At 42.3% G+C, this 20,753-nt stretch overlaps 5 protein-coding genes across 5 annotated transcripts; 4 read left to right on the plus strand and 1 right to left on the minus strand.

Annotated features, from left to right (window-relative positions):
* Nucleotides 1–9,702: 9,702 nt before the first annotated feature.
* Nucleotides 9,703–10,290, plus strand: PG994_014094 (uncharacterized protein; the record flags this gene model as incomplete). Its single annotated transcript, XM_066865503.1, has 1 exon — nt 9,703–10,290. One exon carries the CDS (start codon nt 9,703–9,705, stop codon nt 10,288–10,290), a length of 588 nt encoding a protein of 195 aa, XP_066708632.1.
* A 1,648-nt stretch (nt 10,291–11,938) lies between these two features.
* Nucleotides 11,939–13,525, plus strand: PG994_014095 (uncharacterized protein; the record flags this gene model as incomplete). Its single annotated transcript, XM_066865504.1, has 5 exons — nt 11,939–12,012; nt 12,159–12,333; nt 12,401–12,534; nt 12,590–13,142; nt 13,229–13,525. 5 exons carry the CDS (start codon nt 11,939–11,941, stop codon nt 13,523–13,525), a joined length of 1,233 nt encoding a protein of 410 aa, XP_066708633.1.
* A 617-nt stretch (nt 13,526–14,142) lies between these two features.
* On the plus strand, nt 14,143–14,937 carry PG994_014096 (uncharacterized protein; the record flags this gene model as incomplete). The annotated part of the gene is made up of 1 exon (XM_066865505.1): nt 14,143–14,937. One exon carries the CDS (start codon nt 14,143–14,145, stop codon nt 14,935–14,937), a length of 795 nt encoding a protein of 264 aa, XP_066708634.1.
* Nucleotides 14,938–16,362: 1,425 nt separating this feature from the next.
* PG994_014097 (uncharacterized protein) lies at nt 16,363–18,410 on the plus strand (the record flags this gene model as incomplete). The annotated part of the gene is made up of 2 exons (XM_066865506.1): nt 16,363–16,861; nt 16,933–18,410. The coding sequence occupies 2 exons, from the start codon at nt 16,363–16,365 to the stop codon at nt 18,408–18,410; spliced, it is 1,977 nt and encodes a 658-aa protein (XP_066708635.1).
* Nucleotides 18,411–18,556: 146 nt separating this feature from the next.
* Nucleotides 18,557–20,149, minus strand: PG994_014098 (uncharacterized protein; the record flags this gene model as incomplete). Its single annotated transcript, XM_066865507.1, has 5 exons — nt 18,557–19,083; nt 19,143–19,207; nt 19,295–19,686; nt 19,778–19,882; nt 19,997–20,149. 5 exons carry the CDS (start codon nt 20,147–20,149, stop codon nt 18,557–18,559), a joined length of 1,242 nt encoding a protein of 413 aa, XP_066708636.1.
* Between the last annotated feature and the right edge of the window lie 604 nt (nt 20,150–20,753).

The following is a 20,753-nucleotide window of genomic DNA, read 5'->3' on the forward strand; positions in this document are numbered from 1 at the left end:
ACCGCGTTTCGCTCTATAAACGCGTTGGACCTTTAGATAATAATATAGATTTCTTTTATTACTTTTACCTCTTAATTATATATATTATTATTATTTTATTTATTTTCTTTTAATTATTTCTTTATATCGTCGTTTAATACTTAAAGATACGCGTAGGTTATAATACTTAATATAAAACTCGGACTAGGTGTTCGCGAAGCCGTCCGTAAATAGGATGCCGACTAATCTTACGTTATACGGCGCCTAGCCGGTATACCGACGCGATAAGAGCTAAATAAAAACCGGCAGGTATTATTACTATTTCTTAAAATTTAATTAGCGAATTAAGCTATCGGCTAGGCTAAACTAGCCTTCGCGCTAGCGCTCGTTAAATTTAAATATATAGCTTAACGAATGTTAAACGTTTTCGAGGCGTCCTATACATTAGGGTAATGTTAGTATACCCGATTTTTAATTAAAAACGAGTCCGTTAAAACTATTAAGTTTAAAATAATTAATTATAGCCGTATTAATAAAATAATTTTCGTTAATATTAACGTTTTTTTTAATAGATTTAATACCTTAGAGCTAGCTAATATCTTTTTTAAACGCTTTTATAATATTAACGAAATAAGTATCGGCTAAAGCATTAACGGTAACTACTAAATAATTACCGAAGCTACTAGCCATCTAGCTTTTAAAAAAGACGTCGAGAAAAGGGAATAAATTATTAACCTAAAGTGTGTAAGTTATAATAGGGTAGCCCCCTCGCCACTAGTTATTTTTAAGGGGGCTGACGTTTAAAGCTAATAGTTTCTAAACTAAAATAATTATTTTTAAAATAATTAGCGGTTTAAAGTATCGCTTAAAAGGTGGATTAATAATTTTATAATATTAAATTAAATTTAAAATATTTTTATTCTTTATATTCGATCTCGTTATAATAATAAATAAGTTATTTTAATTTATAACGGTTATAATTTATATATAAATAAAGATTTTCTATAGCTTTATTTTATTAATAAAATATAGCTCGTTTTTTATAAGCTATATTATAATTATATCGTATAGGTTTTAAATATAAGGGTTTTCGAGCTATTAAAAAAAAGGCTAAAAATCCTTTTAAAAATATATTTAAACGCGGTTTTTAAACTTAAACTTATTAAATTAAATATATTAAAAATATACCGCCAGGTTAAGATTAACGTTTTAATTCTTTCGACGATCTAAAATATTTAAAAAATAGTTAAGATTTATCCGCGAGATTAATTAAAACCTTTATTATCGAAATATGTTATCTTAAAGAATAAAGGTGTCGCTCGACTATGTCTAAAGCTACCCCCGGCAATTAATAAAGAATTAACGCCCGATTTTATTATCGAATTAACCTTAACGCTTATTAAAACACCTTTTAATAGTTAAGTATTAAGAAATAATAATTAAAAGCTAGCCGCTATAAACCTTATTTTTAACCTCTCTTTTTAAAAACTTTTTATTCGTAAAGCTAGTAAAGCTTTTAATAAATAAATTAATAAGATCGCGAGCCTCGAGGCTTAAATTAATTATTTTTAAATTAAACTTAATAAAAAGACTATTAAAATACGTTAAAAAGTAAGAATTATACCGAGATAGCGATTTATTCGTATAGCTAATATACGACGGGCTAAGTAGAGATTAAAGGGTAAGGTTATATTTAAAAACGAATTTACCGACGTTAAATATAACAAACGCTATCTAAATTCTAAAAGAAACCTAGTAAAACGTACTAAGGTTTATATTAATAATATAAAAAAGTATCCGAACGTGCGATAAAAGTCGTTTTTATTAATATAATAGGTAATAATTTATAAAAACAAATAATAATTAAGGTATATAAGTTTAGGGGTATTTATAATAATTTTATTAAAGTTATTTATTTTATTAATAAATTAAAATTAATATTTAAATTAATTATTAAAATAAAAAGTATTTATATAAAATATATAAAAAACGTTCGTTATTATATATTTAACTTCTTTTTTTATTAATTAGTTAAATTACTTAGTTTACTTTTATATTTTAATAATTCGGGTAATTCTTTTATTAATTAAATTACCGACTCATTTCGCCGTTCCCGGTAATCCCCGTGATCTATTATATAATATCGTTTTTATTACTTTTTTAAGCCGCGTTTAGCTTATTACGGTTTAAGATATTATTATTATAATTACCGTATATTTTTATAATATTAATACGTTTATATTAATATAATTAGCGGCGCGGTTAATAGTTATAACGTTATATTTTAAACGGGGTATTATAAATCCGGCCCGGTAATTTTATAAGTTTTAACCGTATAATTAAGTTAGGTTATAATATTACCTTCTTTTTTTTAATTACTTTATTTCCGAAGCGCTAGGTTCTTTAAATATCCTTACCCGCTTATTATATCGGTCTTTAATAAGCTTTTTTTTTTTTTCGTTATATTTTTTATTATAATATTTATTTATTATATTAAATCGAGTTAAAAAATCTATTTTTTATATAAAGTTTAAAAAAACCGAATAGCGTTATAATTTAGTTACCCTTTTCGACGAATTTAATTTCGAAATTATGCTATATTTTTTTTATTTAAAAAAAAATAGAAGTACGTTATGTTAAATAATATTTCTCGCTATAAAGAGTGCGTTCGTCGTGGTCGGTCCTACGATAATTCCGGTCTGCCGGTTTTTATAGTGTCTCGGGTTATCGATAAGTCCCGTCGCCTACGCTCTAAAAAGCAGGCGGCTAACGACTCTTTGCGCGAGGCGAGCGCGGCTCTAAAGAAGGCTTATCGGGAGGCTTAAGGGGCCTTTTAGCGCTTTAAACGAATTTAGCAGTAGCGAAACTCTCTGGCGACGCGTGGCGTAGAGATGGCCAGGCGTAGTCTTCGTTCTTTAGACGAGCTAGAGGCGGCCGAGCACGTTAAGTCCGAGGCGGTTATTAAGGCGCAGTTTTTCGGAGCGTTTAGAGTAATAGATTAAAACGCGATAAACTTTGACCTCGTTTTGCCTTAAACGCCCGTAATTCTTCCGCGGCGTTTACTAAATACCTCCTAAGTTTTTAGGTATTATTTTTTAACGGGTAACCCTTTTATTAAACGAGGTATTAAAAGCTTTATTTTTTTTTTTTTATTAATAATTTTATCGATTTTATACTCGTATTAATCCGTTTTAATTTTTAAGTATATATTAATTAAAGTTTTTTTAACCGTTAGTTCGAATAATAAAATATAAAATATAAAGTATATCTATATTATTTTAAATAGTAATAATTAGTAATTAGTTTTTAAAATAATTTTTACGATTTTAAATAATTTTATCCTTTTAAAATTTAATTTATCGTTTAATCGTTTTATTTTAATATTTCGTTATAAAAAATAAACCTTTTCTCTTTTTTTAAAGGTTAATCCTTTTAATCTTATCTAGTTAACGTATCCTTTTATTCGTTATTAAAAAAAAGGTAAGGTTTTATTATAATATAATTTAAATTTTTTTTAATTTCTTAATTTAAATAATTACGATTAATACTAGCTCTTCTTTTATTATTTTTTTAATAATTTCTAAGTTATATTTTTAATTTATTTAAAATAATAATATATATATAACTTCGTTATTTATATTATTATAAATAAATTAAATTATAAGTAATAATTATACTTAATTATTTTATTTATAATTAACGTAGCAATATAAATATTATTTTAAAGTTTAATTTATCTGCTCGATTTATTCATCCGTTTAAAGGTGGTAAATTATAAATAATTTATATTTAATTCTAAATTATATTATAAGTAATTTTTAAAATTTAACGGTAAATAGTTTATTTTTATCGGAAATAATTATTTCGGGTAGTTTATATTAATTAACGATTATTCGGAAGAACGTATACACTAGGTTATTAATATCGCTAAATTTTTTATATAATAAGAAATAAGTATACTTTATAAGTTTATTCGTAATAACTAGGATACTATCGTAATTAACCTTAATTAGGGGTTTTTTTAATAAAGGTAGCTTAATAACGAAATTAAGTACGATAGTTTTCTATACTTTATCTAGCGGTAGGATCGGCTATAATTCTTTATATAGTTAATATCGGGTAACTTTAGCTTTATTATAGAGGTTGTATTTACCGATCACCTTAGCTACGATTAGCTTGAGGTTCCTATAATCGAATTGCCTAGTAATCCTTTTCCAGGTTTTAAATATCCCTTAGTGTCTATGTATAGAATACTTATAGAATTCTTTAATAAAGTCTTCGCGATACTATTCGGAGATATAAATATTATTTCGGTAAAAGGTGAGGCCGTCGCGGTCTTCGAAGTAATCCCTAAGGTAGTTCGCGGGGTTGGGGGTCTAATTAAATTATCGGAACTTAATAACCTAGTCGTCGTTATACTAGACGTGGTTCGTAGCGTTTAATTATTTTAAAAGTACGAAGTTACCGTTTTAATTATAAATAAGAATTATTCGCGTTTTAAACGGAACCTCTTTTTAATAATCCGGTTATCGGCTTAGCGTGTTAACGCGGCCGTTCTCGTTACTTTTCCGGTAAATAATAATGAAATTAAATTTTAAAAAGAATTTAAATTATCGTATTTATTATTTATTTAGTTTTTTAATAATAATAAATATTATAAGGTTTTTATAATCGGTATAAACCTTAATTAGTTTTATTATTTCGTTAAAATAATACCTCTATTCTTTATAAGTTTTAATAATAGTTATTAATTCCTTATTATAAATTTAATAATTAAGCTCTAGTTCATTAAATTTCTTTAAAAAAAATACGACGGGGTACGATTTTTTATTATTATTTCGTTAATTTAGTTATCCTTTAATCGTATAGTTCGATATATCGGTTTTAACCTTAAAAGGTTTAAACGGATTTGTTACGCGAAGTATTAGTTCGTTAAAGATTTGTTCTTTAATATTATAGAAGGCCTTGTTTTCTTTCTTTATTTATTAAAATAGTTCGTCCTTTTTTATTAGGTTTATTAGAGGTGTCGTTATCCTGTTAAATCCAGGGATAAAGATCCGGTAATAATTAGCTAGTTCTAAAAAAGATCTAACTTCTATAGCGCTTATAGGCGTGGGCTACTTTTTAACTGTTAAGATTTTCGAAGGTTCTATTCGGATTTCGCTTAAGGATATCACGTATCCTACGAAGGTGACGGATCGTTAATAGAATTCGTTTTTTTTTTAAGTTAACTAATAAATTAATGTCTTACAACTTTTAAAATACTCGTTTTATATATTCTCGGTACTATTCGTTATTTTTAGAATAAATAAAGATATTATTAAAATATATTACGATAAATTTATCGAGGTATTTTCGTAAAATATAGTTAATTATAAATTAAAAGCTAATTAATATATTAATTAAGCTAAACGGTATAGCTTAATATTCGAAATAGCCGTACTTAGTTCGGAACGCGGTCTTTTATTTTTTTCCTTTTTTAATTCGGATTAGGTTATATATATTAAAAAGGTCGAATATTATAAAGATTTTAATATATAATAGTTTATCCTATAAATCGCCGATTAAAAGTATAGGGTACCGGTTTTTAATAATAATTTCATTAAGCTTCCAATAATCGATATATATACACTATTTAGGTTTCCCGTTTTTACTCTTTTTTAAAACGAAAAGGATAAGGAAGCTTACTAGTAATATAAATAGTTGAATAACTTTTTTCTCGAGGTTTTCCATAATATACTTTTTTAAAACTTATTTATACTCTTAATTAAGTTTATATATAAATATAAATAAGGATTTTTTTTTATTTTTAAAAGGTATCTTATAATTTTATTATATATAAAGCGGTAAGCCTATTTCTAGTTTTTTATTAAAAAATATTTCGAATTATTGATACTTTTTTAATATAATCGTTATAATATTTAGCGTAAACTTTTTAATAATAATATATACCTTAAAAACTTTAAATTTATTAAAAGGTCGTTTTTTAGACCGCTATTTATTAATTAAACCTTTTCTTAATATATCTTATTAAAATTAACCTATTTTTTAATTAATTTTAGAATTATTTACTTATAATTAAAGTATCCTTAAAATTATATTATATCCTATAACGTCTATAATATTATACGTAATTTATTTATAACGTCTTTTAATATCGATCGGAAGGTTCGCGACTTCCTTCCGTGCTTCTCTATCATTATAAATTATAAATCCTTTATTAACGGTCTTAAGTCGATATAAGGCGTTTTTCTCCTATTATTCAAATTTAAAATAATTAACGATTCGTAATAAAATATAGTTTCTTTACGCTCCGTTATTAAATAACGCTTTAATATAAACTTTTTTTATACCTAGTATTAATATAATATATTTATAAATAGCTCGATTATCTGTTATTTAGTATAAGGACCTATTTTAGTCCGCTTATTATCATCCTTTTACAATAAGCGGCGTTCATTTCCCGAACGCTACGTCTATAGATTATTAATAATATCTTACGATCAATCTTCGTATCGTCGCCGTTATTCTCTCCGTTCTTTATAAGGCGCTTTTTAATATATTAATAAAAGTATTTCTATACTCCTCTTTATATAAAATACTATCCCTAATACTTAAAGTTCAGGTTTTTTTAATAATTCGAAAATTTATTAAGTTCGCAATAATTTATAAACGTTTTATAAATTTTTTAATATAATAAAGAGATTTTCTTATTAAATATATACTTATACGTTCTAAAAATATTAAGCGTTTTTTTTAAACGTTTATAAGCTCGCGATTTTTTTAAACGTATTTAAAATATTAATCCTCGAAGTACTCCCTCTAATCTCGTTCTTTTAAATAATATTATTATAATTACCGTAAATCTTCCTATACTAACAGGTATACGCGTTATCCGTCTAAGATCAACGTTCGGATTTTTTTAATAATATAATCCGGGTATAGTTATATAATAAGTTATTTACCGATCTTTTAAAAAAACTACTCGTATTCGAGCTTCTCCGCGAAGTATTCTATATAAACGTTATATATATACGAGATCTATAAAAGCGTAAAGTATTCTTTATAAATAAGGGAGATTTATAAGTTATCCCCTATTACGTAATTACTATAGATTCTTTAATTAAAACCGGCCGTAATAAATATTTAATATAAATATTTCGAGTTAAAACAAGGAATACCAAGAATAATTAACTATCCGTCGGTTTTAAAATCTCTAAATTTAACGATCTCGTTTATTAGCTCGCTTATTAATATACTTATTAAGCGTTCATAATTTATTAATTACTCTAATTGGCTTATAATATTATTTATCGAATTACTATTTTTATTATAAGGAAAAGGTTATTCCCTTCACATTATCGCAACGCTTCGGCTATGGTCCTTCTTGCCTTTCGGGGCCTTAAAGAACTATCCGGTACCTTCCTTATCTACTAAGTAAGAGGTATACCTATTGTTATAATAGGCTATTTAAAATAAACTATTATATTTAATAATAACGTTACTATCTTTAATAATTACTATAGGGGTATCCTTTACTTTAATAACGTTAACGTGTCGTCTTTTTAAAACTTGTTAAAAATCCTTCCTTAATATTCGATATTTTTAAACGTAATATCTTAATTTTTAATAATTATAATAAATATTACATAACTTCCTATCCTATTTATTATATTTAATAACGTCAAAGTTTATAGGCCTATTATAATAACTATACGCCGTAATATTCTTAGGCGGTATATAATTATATTAACGTAGTCATTCCGTATTAATTTAGGTTTAACTAGTCCACCGCTAAAGTCCGCCTTATTTCTCGCAGCGTCGTTTATATATATAAGTATCAATCTTAATAATAAACTTTATATATAAAAAAAATTATTAAAGGCGTTAAGCTAGCTAAATTCGTTTTTAATATTATCCTTTAATCCTTAATAATATATTATAATTTTCATAGCTTTAATATAATTTAATCAAGCTATAATACGCTAGAACTCGGCTATATAAAAAGCGGCTAATCCCTTTTATTTAAAGGTTTTAAGTTCTTTCTCCGCCTGTCGCTTTTTATTAAGGTTTTAAAAAAATAATTTAAAAGCTTATTCAAAACCGTCGTAACTCTTAAAAATACGCTATACTTCCGTGCGGCATAGCTTAACTTATTAATTATTTTCCACGAGTTCGTTTAAATAAGGTTCGAACTAAACGAATACCTTACTTTTAAAAAACGAGGCAACGTAAATAACTTATTAAGTAAAGTTTTAGAACGTCCTTTTATAAAATCGTTAATAAGTTTTAACCTAAATAAAAAAGCCTCGGAAGTTTTTACTTATTTTATTAAAAAGGGTTAACATACTAATCTTTATACCCTTCTTTAATATAACAAGGGTTTAAATAATATTAACAGTTATATAAAAGAAACGCACCTCCTCGTATAGCTTATTAATATTATAAAATATTTATCCTAAAATACCCTTAATTAGGAGCTCGTTACGCTCCTTCTCAAGCTTAACGTAATAATATTAATAATTAACGCTCTTTTGTTCGAATTCCTTAATTCGTTTAACCAGCGCTTATCGTATAAGCTCGTCGTCGCTTTCGTCGTTATCGATGTCCATAACAAGGTCCCATTAAGAGGTATTAAAAGTAGCGATAAAAATCTTTCCTTATCGAACAGTATTACTAAGGCTAAGTATAAATATAGTTCTTATAATACTATTATTTAAAAGTCTAAATAATAATTCACAAAAATAAAAATAATTAAAATATAATAAACGCTATCTAGGTTTTAAAAAAAACCTAATAAAACGTACTAAGGTTTATATTAATAATACGAAAAAATATCTAAACGTATAATAAAAATCGCTTCTATTAATATAATAAATAATAACTTATAAAAACAAATAATAATTAAAATATATAAACTTAAAAATATTTATAATAATTTCGTTAAAATTATTTATTTTATTAATAAATTAAAATTAATATTTAAATTAATTATTAAAATAAAAAATATTTATACAAAATATATAAAAAACGTTTATTATTATATATCTAACCTCCTCCCTTATTAATTAATTAAATCACTTAGTTTACCCTCGCATTCTAATAATCCGGGTAATCCCCTTATTAATTAAATTACCGACTCACTTCGCCGTTTTTAATGATCCCCGTGATCCATTACGTGACGTCGTCCTTACTATTCCCTTAGGCCGCGTTCAGCCTATTACGGTTTAGAATACTGTCGTCGTAATCGCCATACGCTTTTATAATATTAGTGCGCTTATATTAATATAGCTAGCGGCGCGGTTAATAGCCGTGACGTCGTACCCTAAGCGGGGTATTATAAATCCGGCCCGGTGGTTTTATAGGTTTTGGCCGCATGATTAGGTCAGGTCGTAATATTAAGGTATTAAGTAAGCTATAAAATAATATAAAAGAAATAAAAGACGATAAAACGAAAACAAATAACTATATTATTATTAGGAATACTAGAAAATAACATATCCTGACTAATTTTAGCTATAGAAATGACTTTGAATTAAAAGGGTGTGTTTAGTAGGTTTTCTAATCCGCGAAGGGGTGGTCCGTGGAGGGGTGCTTTAGCTTAATTGCTTTTTCGCGCCTCCTATCACATTCAGGCGCGCCTTCGGCCTCGATTTCTATAAAAAAATTTCCTCTACTTTCTTGCTTCAATCTCTCAATGTTCAGTGAATATAGTTTCATAAAATGTCGCGCGTTATTAGAACCCGAGTAACCACCGGGTTCCTCGATATTGCCAAACTCAAAGCATGCATTGGACATCTACGAAAAGAGGCTCTGAAACGACGTGCACGTCCCGAAAGCGGAAATCCGATAATGATGTTCGGCTGTGAGCCATCGCCCATATACGTTTTCAGCACCGGCGTGGAGATGAAGCCGTCAACAACCCTGCAAAGCGTCCGCCAACGACTTACCGGGAACTGCCACCTGCTTCCCGACCTGGGCGATTCTTCTCTTTCCAAATCCTTCATGGAACCACTCGACGTGTACTCCTGGCTCCACCAGCCGAAAGAGGAGGCCAAGGCCAAGGTTCCGAGGCAGCTTAAAAAAACGACGTTCAACCCAGAGACCATCCGCAGCTCGGTCAACCGTACCTGGAGCACCTACTACGGCCCGGGACACGCGATGGTCCTCGCGTTGCTGGACCTCACGAAGCCGCCGTTCCGGAAGACCGGCGAGGACCAACTGGCGGCGGCGCTCTGCCGGTCGTTGGACCGGGCCTTGGCGCCGGATCCCCAAATGCGGAGACAGCTCCGGCTCACGGATCGAGCGTGACCGTGGGGCGTGGATCCAGCCTAATGGCAACAGCGGACGCTCCACCAAAGCCACCTCTTCTTCTTCTTCTTCTTCTTGGGAGCCGCCGCCAGCCATGTTCATTGGCGATACGGCCTTCGCCATCGACGCGGACAAGATAGCCACGCTGTGCATGGCGCTCAATGTGGAAGGCCCGGTGACGGGGCCCGCGCCCCATCTGAACCCTGGGCGCGGTTGGAGAGCGTCCCTAGCTGCCGCCACGCTGCCGCCACCAGTCTGGCCCTGACCCTGGGCTATGCGGGCCACGCCCTGGGGGACGGCACGGTGCTGAGCCACCGGGCCGTGCAGTGGTTCACGCGCCAGATGATGGCGGGTAATAAGGACAGGACTGATTCCTGTGTTGGGCTAGTTTTACTTTTCCCTCTCTCGGAGTTCTTGTTTTCTTTTTTGCTTTTTAGTTTGTGTCACCAGAGACGAGACTCACAACGGGCAGGTAACATAGGACTTTCTAATTAGTACACCTATAATCATGGACATGGAATCATTCCTCCAGTTAATGAAGAACGAGCAACACTTCGCCGCTTTGTGGCTCCGGTCCCCGAGATTGAAATATGTGATCTCCTTTTCCCCCGTCGAAATTCTGCTGGTACTATAGATGGCTGACAGTACGGCACGCCACTCGTTGTATGATTGGCTGGCTGTAGTCATGTCGCTCACCAATGAGGGCTAATGCAGTGGATCCTGCCTTCCTCCTGTCTCTCTCTGAACTTGATTTTTGGCGACACACAGATAGGACTCTGGGAAGGAGGGGCGAGAGTGGGAGGGGCGGACTCAATGTGTTGATTCACCCCCTTCAGAAACTCCCGTCCCTCTCTGCTGCTGCTACTGATACTATTACCACCACCAGCGCTCGTTACGGATTATTCGTTTTCGCTGCGCTAATCACCCCTACATCCAAAAGGACGCTTTTCTCCAGCCAGCATGCATTGGAGAAATGTGGTCCGCTAGTAGCTGCCGCAACTGCTCAATCCGCGGCATCCCCTGTGACGGAAACAAGCCGGCCTGCACCCCATGCCAGCTAAGTGGCGCTGTGGCAGCGTCAAGATGTGCCGAAGAATATGGATCTAGTAGTCGTAGCAGTGGTGCTACTGCGACTAACGCAACAGTTCCTGCTGCCCCTGGTGCCGCCGCTGCTGCTGCTACTGCCGGTGGCCGTCGTAGTGGTGCGGCTGAAAAATGGCGGGATCAACGGTCGCTCGTGAAGCGGAGCAGTTTTACGGATACAGTACCCGACAGTGACGAGACAACCACCGCCTCCCTCCTCTACTACGCCATTCGCCCTCGACCCTGTGCCGTCGCGATACAGGGAAACTCAATTAATATTTGACGGCGTCAACTACTGTAAGTCTACACCCACTCGCCCTTTCGATCTTCACTTTTCTTTCCTCCTACCTATCTCACTTCCAGAGAGAGTCCTTGGTAGTATTGCCAGACCCGGATCCTTGGGACTAAGAAACTAACGACTGATTCGTGCGGCCTTGGCTGCGTAGTCAACGAACGGGTCAGCGTTGATCTCATCTCGATAGCGACGCACTTCAATCCCTACCAGCTTCTCATACAGAGACTGGACAAGGTGCCAGTGAGTGCCATTCATTTCATTCTCCTCAAGATGTACCGTGGTACTACCCCAGCCGGACCCGCGTCTGGACGACATGGTTGCTTCCTTGCTGGGTGCCACGCCTGGTCAGACAATGCAACCCGCGCCGTAGCCATGGGCCCATTCTTGCAGGATGGTTCCGTGCCGATTGAGGGGGAGCAGGGCTAACCTCCGATGATCCACGTCAGCGCATCTACGTCAACCTGGTCGTCTGCACTGCTACCGTCCACAGGGTCCTGTCGGAGGAACCGTACTATGTCCGCTCCTCGGCACTGGTCCGGCGCAACCGCGACCTATACAACTTCAAGATCCAGGCTCTGCAGGAAGTCAACGAGTGGCTGGGCCAGCCCGACAAGCAGACCAGCGACTCGACACTGATGTGTGTGATATGTCTTCTCATATCTACGGTGCGCTTCCTTCTCTCCTTCATACCCGCGTGTTGCTCTCATCGACCTGCTTACCATGTGACAATAGATGCAACAGTCCGCTTATACTGACTGGCGGGCCCACCTTGACGGCGCTCGGAGGATAATACAACTTCGAGGTGGGCTCAAAGCCATCATCACGGCGAACCCATACTTCAAACCCTTGTTAGCACTATTTGTCGCGTATGTGTCACCTTTAACCACACCATAAAGCTTTCAGATGCTGATAATGGAACAGAATAGACGTCATGGCGGCCACAACAACGCCTTCCACGCACCCGCAAGCAGCAAATGCCACATCTATGGCGCTGCATCACTGGGAAGCCGACCCGGCCATCTTCCAATTCAACCTCGCCATCAGCTGTCCCTGCCCAGAGGAGCTGTTCCAAGCCCTGATCTTGATCAACTACCTCCGCTACACGACCATCCGGCCGGAGCTCAAAGCAAAGAGGCAAAGGGGCACTTGCATGGTGCTAGGGAAGTTGAAGGCATTCTCCGCTTCCGCATGGGCTTCTAGAATGAAGAAATTCCGGGGCTGGAAGTCCTCGGGCAACGGAGTCGACTTCGACGACGACGGCCGGACCCGTCGGAAATCCCCGGCCCCCGACCCCGAGGAAGAGATGATGCCGGATGAGGAATCGCCCAGCGAGGTACCCAAGGCAGACCTCTGGCTCAACGTGGCCATCATCTACCAGTCCGCCATCCTACTGTACGCGCTGCGCACATTGATCGTCGACGTGCAACAGCAGAAACGGCAAGACGCCGAGGAAAAGGGGAAGGAAAAGTTAGTAGTAAAGAAGAGGAGGAAGACTTAACCTACCTGCACCACGAATTCCCAGGCATCGACATCGCGGCCCTACGGCTCGAGACGCGCCAGACGCTCCTCGACACGCTGACGCCCATCTTCGCCGACGTGACCTGGGCGCACAACGTAGCCAAGCTTATCTTCTTCCCCATGTTCGTGTGCGGCATGGAGACGGGCCCGCGCGAGCACGACCTGCAGGCGTTCGTCGCGGGCGGGCTCGAGCACGTCGGCCGCACCTACGGCACCCTGGGCCCCATCGCCGCCGCCGAGGAGCTGCGCGAGAAGTGGGCCGCCGACGCGGCGGGGGGCGCGCCCGTGACGTGGGACGGGTGGTTTCAGGGGCGGCCCGAGTTCATTTTTGGGTTTTGATCATTTTAACGATGGATAAAGATTTCATGATTGATGAGTTTTGGAATTGATGACTTACCTGCCTATCTAATTATAATATTGTACATCCGATTGAAAGTACCCTCTGGAATAGGGGACAGTTATCGTCATCAAGTTAGCTAACCCAGAACGGATTGAAACAGTTGCCCTCCATACCACGTCAGAACATTCCGGTTTGTCACATCAGTCCATCTAGAATGATGTTGTTAAGTAAATATTTGGTTGCAAGTCTATTTGTCAAGTCACAATGGAAGCTAATATTCACCAAAGTCTACTTATGAGGCTTTCTCTGCTTTTTGTTTGTGGATACTACTTTCAGGAGTCCAAACTTCCGACGCTCCTGCTTCAAATTAATAAACATGGAAGCAACTGCCACAACCGCCTGCATCGTCATTCGGAGTTTTTGTTCGTCACTTGCAAATTTAGTTGCACCAGAGCTTGCGTCAAACGAAAGAACGTTCATATTCCAGCCAAAAACAAACTATGGCCTGGCTAGAGAGGATTTGAGCAGATAATGCTCTCACAACCCCAACCCACCTCTTGCCAAACACAAGTCCAAACCAGTCATTCATTTCATCATTTCAAACGGAATCCATATCATGGCTACGACCGGCCCCCGCCAATTCCCGGCCAATGTCATCTCGAACATCTACGAGCGGTACAAGGCGCGGTACCCCCACGACCTGCGCTGCGCGTCCCGCCTCGCCTGCGTGAGCCGGGCCTGGGCCTTCGAGGTCGAGAAGCAGAACTTCCGGCGCCTCATCATCGACGTCAGCGACGTCAGCCGCGGCCGGTATCACGAGGGCAACCACATGTACAACCACCCGTACGGCAGCACGCACGGCGGCGGCGGCAACCGCCGCGGCATCTTCGGCCGCCTGTTCGTCACGGGCGACGACCTGATCCTGCTCGAGTCCTACATGCGCGGCGTCCGCCGCACCTTCGTGCGCGAGCTCGTCTTCGTCCTGCCGGACCCGATGCGGCACCTAGACGCCTGCAACGCGCTCCTACGACGCCTGCTCGACGTGCTCAGCGGCTGGGGGCTGCCGGCGCCGATGCAGCGGGCCTACATCGACCTCGAGGTCTTCCTCACGGACGACTTCGACCCGAGCAACCGGGAGATGGGCACCGGCATCTTCCTGTTCGACGTGCCCGAGTTCAGCCTGGCCAACGCGAGCCACGTGCGGAGCGTGCGGCCCGGGCCGCTGCCCTTCGCGACCGTCTTCAGTGTCAAGCACTTCATCTTCGGCCGGAACCAGCGCTTCCTGAAGGTCGATGCCTGGAGGGCCCAGCTGTGCCCCAAACTGGCCGACAGCCTGATTGGCGTCAGCAACGATACCTTTGTCATCGGGGATGGACTTGTAAGTGTGCGCTTCCTTTCTTCCTTCTGGTGATGCCAAAAGTCGACGTTGTTACACCATCATGGCAGCAAATAATAGGAACCTGAAGCTAATAATGGCCGTGTTTAGTATATGCTACCGGTCAACACATGGCTTCATGGCTGGTTCTCGCGCATTGGCATTGACTCTAATTCAAAAGACTAGGTTAGGGGCAAGGGTGCAAAGGCAACGCAATGGAGGGAAGGGAAACCCTGGAGCTACATCTACTGCGGTCACTAGTTACTTTACCTAATATTTCAACTAGCGCAGTAACCAGCCGTATAACTTTGGCTATCCCAGCAGCCTGGTTCTAATTATACAATCTTGGCAACTGATTATTCCTTCGCGTGACCAACATGACGACGATGGACACACCTGTCGTATCGATTGTCACAACGTCGTGATCGCGAAGAGGCTGACAACGTGATAGCTGGTGATGGAATAAATACATGGTTAACTTCTGGAAAAGAAGTTGGCAATGGGAAAGCCGTCGATGACTTCTGCGATCAGGCCTTTCCCATGATTGCGTGTTGTGTGTTGGGTCCACCCTGCCCCGGCTCCCCGGTGTCATTCCAGAGATCCATACGCAATACGAATGTAACGCTCTGGGCAAACCAACAAGATGGGATTTGAGGTTTCCCTGGAAGCGGGTCCTGCCTATATTTGGCATAGGAAGCACCTCCGGACAAACAGCCGCAAAAGCAGAATGTGCCAGCGATCTGGTGGCGATGGTATAATAATTACAGGTCTTTTTCTTTCTGTGCAATACGTGACACTACGCAATCAAAATATAGCCCTCATTATTTATTCCCCAGGTACAGTAACCTCACGAGGGGAGCAAGTTCTGTGCCTTGTCGCGGCTGCCGCCGACCCAGCAGCAGTGTTACAACCCAGGATGGTGGTACCGGGCTGTCGGCTTCGCCCACTTCCCACTTCAGGTGCAGCAGGTCCAACTTGGCCGCAGACCTGCATGCCCGTTTCCCCTCTCGCCCCCGAAATTAAAATGTGATAATGCAACCCAGAGCACCGGAGGGTGAGCAGAAAACGGATGATGATCCGCACTCACTGCTGCCATTTTTCACCTTTCCCTCCTACGGTGCATGCAGGCGTTCAGGCGTTTTCATGTGTCCGGGTTCCCGTTTCCGTGGTTGTGTCCCTCGAATGTTTCTCATCTCTCATTTCCACCCGAGCAGATCTCACTCATGTCTTTCTTGCAACTAAACGATGCCCCATGGTGCGTACCCCTGACTAATGGGCTCATGACGTGAAAGGTGCTACGAGGGTAAAGCTCACGCGATCATCAGAGCAGGCTTAAGTATGTGTGTTATTACTGTCTGTTTTGGTTCCTGCATGAATACCTCGTATCCTCGCATTTTTGTGAGCTGTTAACTCAAGTTTCAACCGATCAAGTCGCTGTTTCATTTCCCAATTTCCCCCAAGATGCGCTTCCGGCACTCCGCTACCTCTCTCCTTTCCACACTCGCGGCGCTCTCGCCACCCGGCGCCCAAGCCGCCCCGATCCTCGACGACGTCCTAGGCGGCATCGGCGGCGGGATCCTGAACCCCCTCGCGTCGGCCGTCAAGTCCGTGCTGTCGGGTGAGGGCCTGGTCCAAGGCGTTCTCGGAGCCCTCGGCGGCGCGCTCGGCGTCGATCAGACCTACGACTACGTCGTGGTCGGCGGCGGCACCGCGGGCAACGCCATCGGCTACCGGCTCGCCGAGGCGGGCCACTCGGTCGCCATCGTCGAGGCCGGGCTGTTCTACGAGATCGCCAAGCCCGTCTTGGGCACTACTCCGGCCGGCGACATTATTGGTATCGGCGCCAGTCCTCTCGACTCGGTGCCGACGGTTGACTGGGAGTTCGTCACGGAACCACAGGCCGGCGCCAATGGTCGCCGCGTCCATTATGCCCGGGGCAAATGCCTGGGCGGCAGTTCCGGTAAGTGAGAATGATGATGGTGATCCTGATACCGTCACGTAAGACGATGTGCTGACCAAGGAATACAAAAGCTCTGAACTTCATGATCCACCACCGCGGCTCCAAGGGCTCGTACGACAAGTGGGCCGACGAGGTCGGCGACGACAGCTACCGGCTCGAGGCCCTGACGCCGTACTTCGAGAAGAGCGTGACGCTGACACCGCCGAACACGGAGAAGCGAAGGGCCAACGCGTCGACGCAGTACGACTCGGACGCCTTCGCCACGCCGGGAGGGCCAGTGCAGGTCGGCTACACGAACTGGGTATCGGTCTGGGCGACGTGGCTGGAAAAGGGGCTGCAGGCGATGGGGATGGAGCGGACGACAGGCTTCAGCAGCGGCCAGCTGATGGGCTACCACTACTCGCAGTCGACGATCCGGGCCCGGGACCAGACCCGCAGCACCTCGGCCGAGTACATCTATCAGGCTTCTACCAAAGGACTCGAGAACCTGAAGATATATACACAGACAATGGCGCGCAAGATCCTGCTTGACGACGGCACGGGTAAGGAGAAGAAGGCCACAGGCGTCCGCGTCAGCTCCCTCGGGATTGAGTACACCATCAAGGCGCGCAAGGAGGTCATCATCAGCGCCGGCACGTTCCAGTCGCCGCAGCTGCTGATGGTGTCGGGCATCGGCCCCAAGCCGACGCTCGACAACTTCGAGATCCCCGTCGTCTCGGACCTGCCCGGCGTCGGCCAGAACATGTGGGACCACATCATGTTCGGCCCGTCGTACGAGGTGGCGTTCGACACCCTGGACCGCGTGCTGCACGACCCCGTCGTGCTGGCGCAGGCGCTGGCCGAGTACGTCGCGACGCAGTCGGGGCCCTTGACATCCAACGTGGTCGAGTTCCTCGGCTGGGAGAAGCTGCCGGCCAAGTACCGCGATACGTTCTCGCCCGAGACGCGCGAGGCCTTGGCTCGACAGTTCCCCGACGACTGGCCCGAGGTCGAGCACATCTCGGGCAACGGCTTCATCGGCGACTTCACCTTCCCGGCCCTGCAGCAGCCCCTCGACGGCAAGCAGTACGCCACCATCTTGGGCGCCATGGTGGCGCCCCTCTCGCGCGGCAACGTGACCCTGCGCAGCGCCAGCACTATCGACCTGCCGCGCGTAAGCCCCAACTGGCTCACGGCCAAGGCCGACCAGGAGGTCGCCGTCGCGTGGTACCGCCGCATGCGCGAGGTCTGGGCCACCGATGAGCTCAAGTCCGTCCGAGTAGGTGCCGACAAGGAGTACTGGCCGGGGCTGGACCAGAGCTCGGACGCGGAGATCCTGGAGGTGGTCCGCGACAGCCTCATGACGGTGTGGCACGCGGCGGGGACCTGCAAGATGGGACGGAGTAGCGACGAGATGGCCGTCATCGACAGCAAGGCGCGCGTATTAGGCGTCCAGGGCTTGCGGGTCGTTGACGCCAGTAGCTTTCCCCTCCTTCCGCCCGGGCATCCGCAGAGTACTATATATGCACTGGCGGAGAAGATCGCGGATGAGATCGTCAAGGAGGGCTAGCGAGCCAGTTGGGGGCATCCCACCCGGTTTTCTTCTTGGATATTCTTGTGGCGTTGGTGTGTGTCAAAAATTCACTCCCGATCGAGTGAAATCCTTTTATGTATGATGATAGTAATGTTAGTTTGAACACGTTCTCTTGATTGCGCTTAGAACATGAAGGTTCGTTGCGGGTGACATGTGTCAACGCGTCTATTCTGGGCTGTCCCTTTCTCCAAGTCATCCATATCCTGACGAGAGAAACGCCAAGTGCCGGTACCAAAGCGCGGGAGCGTGGGAGCGATACAAGCCGGCCGCGCCGGTAACTCATAATGCCCCAGCATCTCACCAGTGATGCCAGGGCGGTTGCGATGGATGCCACGATCTTGATTCCTCAGACCCGGCGAGGCGGTCGTTAACAAGCTGTCGCGAAGTGACGTTTTCCGCGAGGAAGAAAAGCTAAGCCGCAACACTGCTGCAGCAGGGTTGTGCTTCTCCGGCGCCACCGTTGATGATGCTATGAGGCCGGGGGAAGGCAGCACGGCCACTGCGTATCTGCCGTCGGTGGCAGCCGCCGTTCTCATACCGAAGTTCCGGGACATGAGCCGAAATAGGGGCTTCAGAGTAGCGAGGCTGCCCGCCGTAACGGCCAGACCACTCTCGACGGCCGACCAGATTACTACGTCCAATGTGTCAACTGATGTACAAGAGTCAGCGGCACGATCTGAGTTTGCACATGGAACATAGAGGGCCTACATAGGAAATCCGGCGCCGTGAAGTCATCAAGATAGGCGAACCGGACAGCAACTCCAACACTTGCGCTGTTGAGGGAGAGATTATGTCAGCCCTTGGCTTGCGTACGTATCAATACGTGGAGGTGCATGGAGAACAAACTACATGAAACTTACACTAGACCCGAGAAGATTAGAACGCTGAGTCCAAGCTTGGTCTTAAGGCTCATCTTGAGCTTCCACACAATCATGAGCGGCAGGACGACCAGGGTCAAGTCGATGAGCAGCGTGCCGGCGCTATAGGCATAGGCGAGGTCCCGCATGACACGGCCGTCGATACAGGAGCTCCGGCCGGCGCTCTGGGGGCTCCCCCAGAAGTCGTTAATGGGCGCGCAGTGGAACATGGTGGCGACAATGAACCCGCTGCAGACGCCTGCCGTGAGCACCATGATGGCCCAGACGGTCCAGATGTGGTACCGGTTGGTCGTAACACGCAGTATGAAGACGCCGATGGAGATCTTGGAAAACATCATGGTCGCGCCGTACCAGGTGTAGCAGAACCACCAGAACTGCGTAGATGGACCCACATTGTTAGTATCGAGATACTCTGGGCGAGGTAACATACGAAGAGATAACAGTAGATGAGATGTCCCTGTTTACCTTTCTAGCTCGTGCCCGGTTGACTGCCAGAAGGGCATCTTCGTGCCTCCCAGTGCCGTAATGGATGCCAGCTATTGTGCAGGCGCAGAACAGAGTAAAGAATACCTGGCCCATGTTCCATGGTCAGCGATGATCATCATAGTCAACTCCCCCTACTTCAACTCCCCCTACTAACAACTGGTCGCCGCTCCATGGTTTTGCTAAGTGCTTGTCACTCACATAAGCTATCAACATAGTCCAGTCATCAATTCCGAAAGCCTTAACGATGCCGATTCGAGTATAGCATCGCATAGCGTTGGCCGCCGTCGCGGTGATGAGGAAGGCAATAACGACAGCCAGGAGCTGCGGTCCACGGTCCTCGTTCGGGTCCATCTTGCTATTGATTCGCTGATTGCTGGTAGTATATCGTGATGATGGCAGTGATGGCGATGTGACCCAGGAAGCGGCCCAGGGAGCAATCGTCAGACCAACATATTGTGATGAGCTAAACACGGTGGTGTTTTTGCAGGCTTGTGGTATTGGTTGCGAGGGGATTGGGGAGACCGACCCCGGCAGCAACTCCTGCTTGGCAAAGGGTAAGTGGCAAACCTTCTAGATATACCAAACGCTTCTGCAAGATAACTGAGCATAATGGCTTCTTTAATGAGATATGCAGGGGCCAACTCAGCTGTGCGTGTTGCGCTGCAGCCCATCTTGGCAGAAATTCAGTTGACTCTGACTTTCTCTCCTGCAGTGCAGAAACTAAGCTCAAGAGGTCTTACTCATCTCCTTCAGCATTAGCTCATCCGAGCAGAGGGCACATGATAGAAACATGCAAATGCAGGTCCCGGCATGGGTGTGCCACATGCAGCATCACTTACTCTACTGTCTTTCTCGCCTGTCAACTAAATGGGAAGTTGAGAGGCATAAGGGTGGCTTCATCATGGCAAGCACAAAAGGAGTATAGCACTCGCAATGATAAAAGGCCCAAGGGGTT

This window comes from Apiospora phragmitis (genome assembly GCF_038363925.1).
Source record: "Apiospora phragmitis strain CBS 135458 chromosome Unknown utg000013l:1.0-2965645.0:1.0-2969333.0, whole genome shotgun sequence".
Classification (NCBI taxonomy): domain Eukaryota; kingdom Fungi; phylum Ascomycota; class Sordariomycetes; order Amphisphaeriales; family Apiosporaceae; genus Apiospora; species Apiospora phragmitis.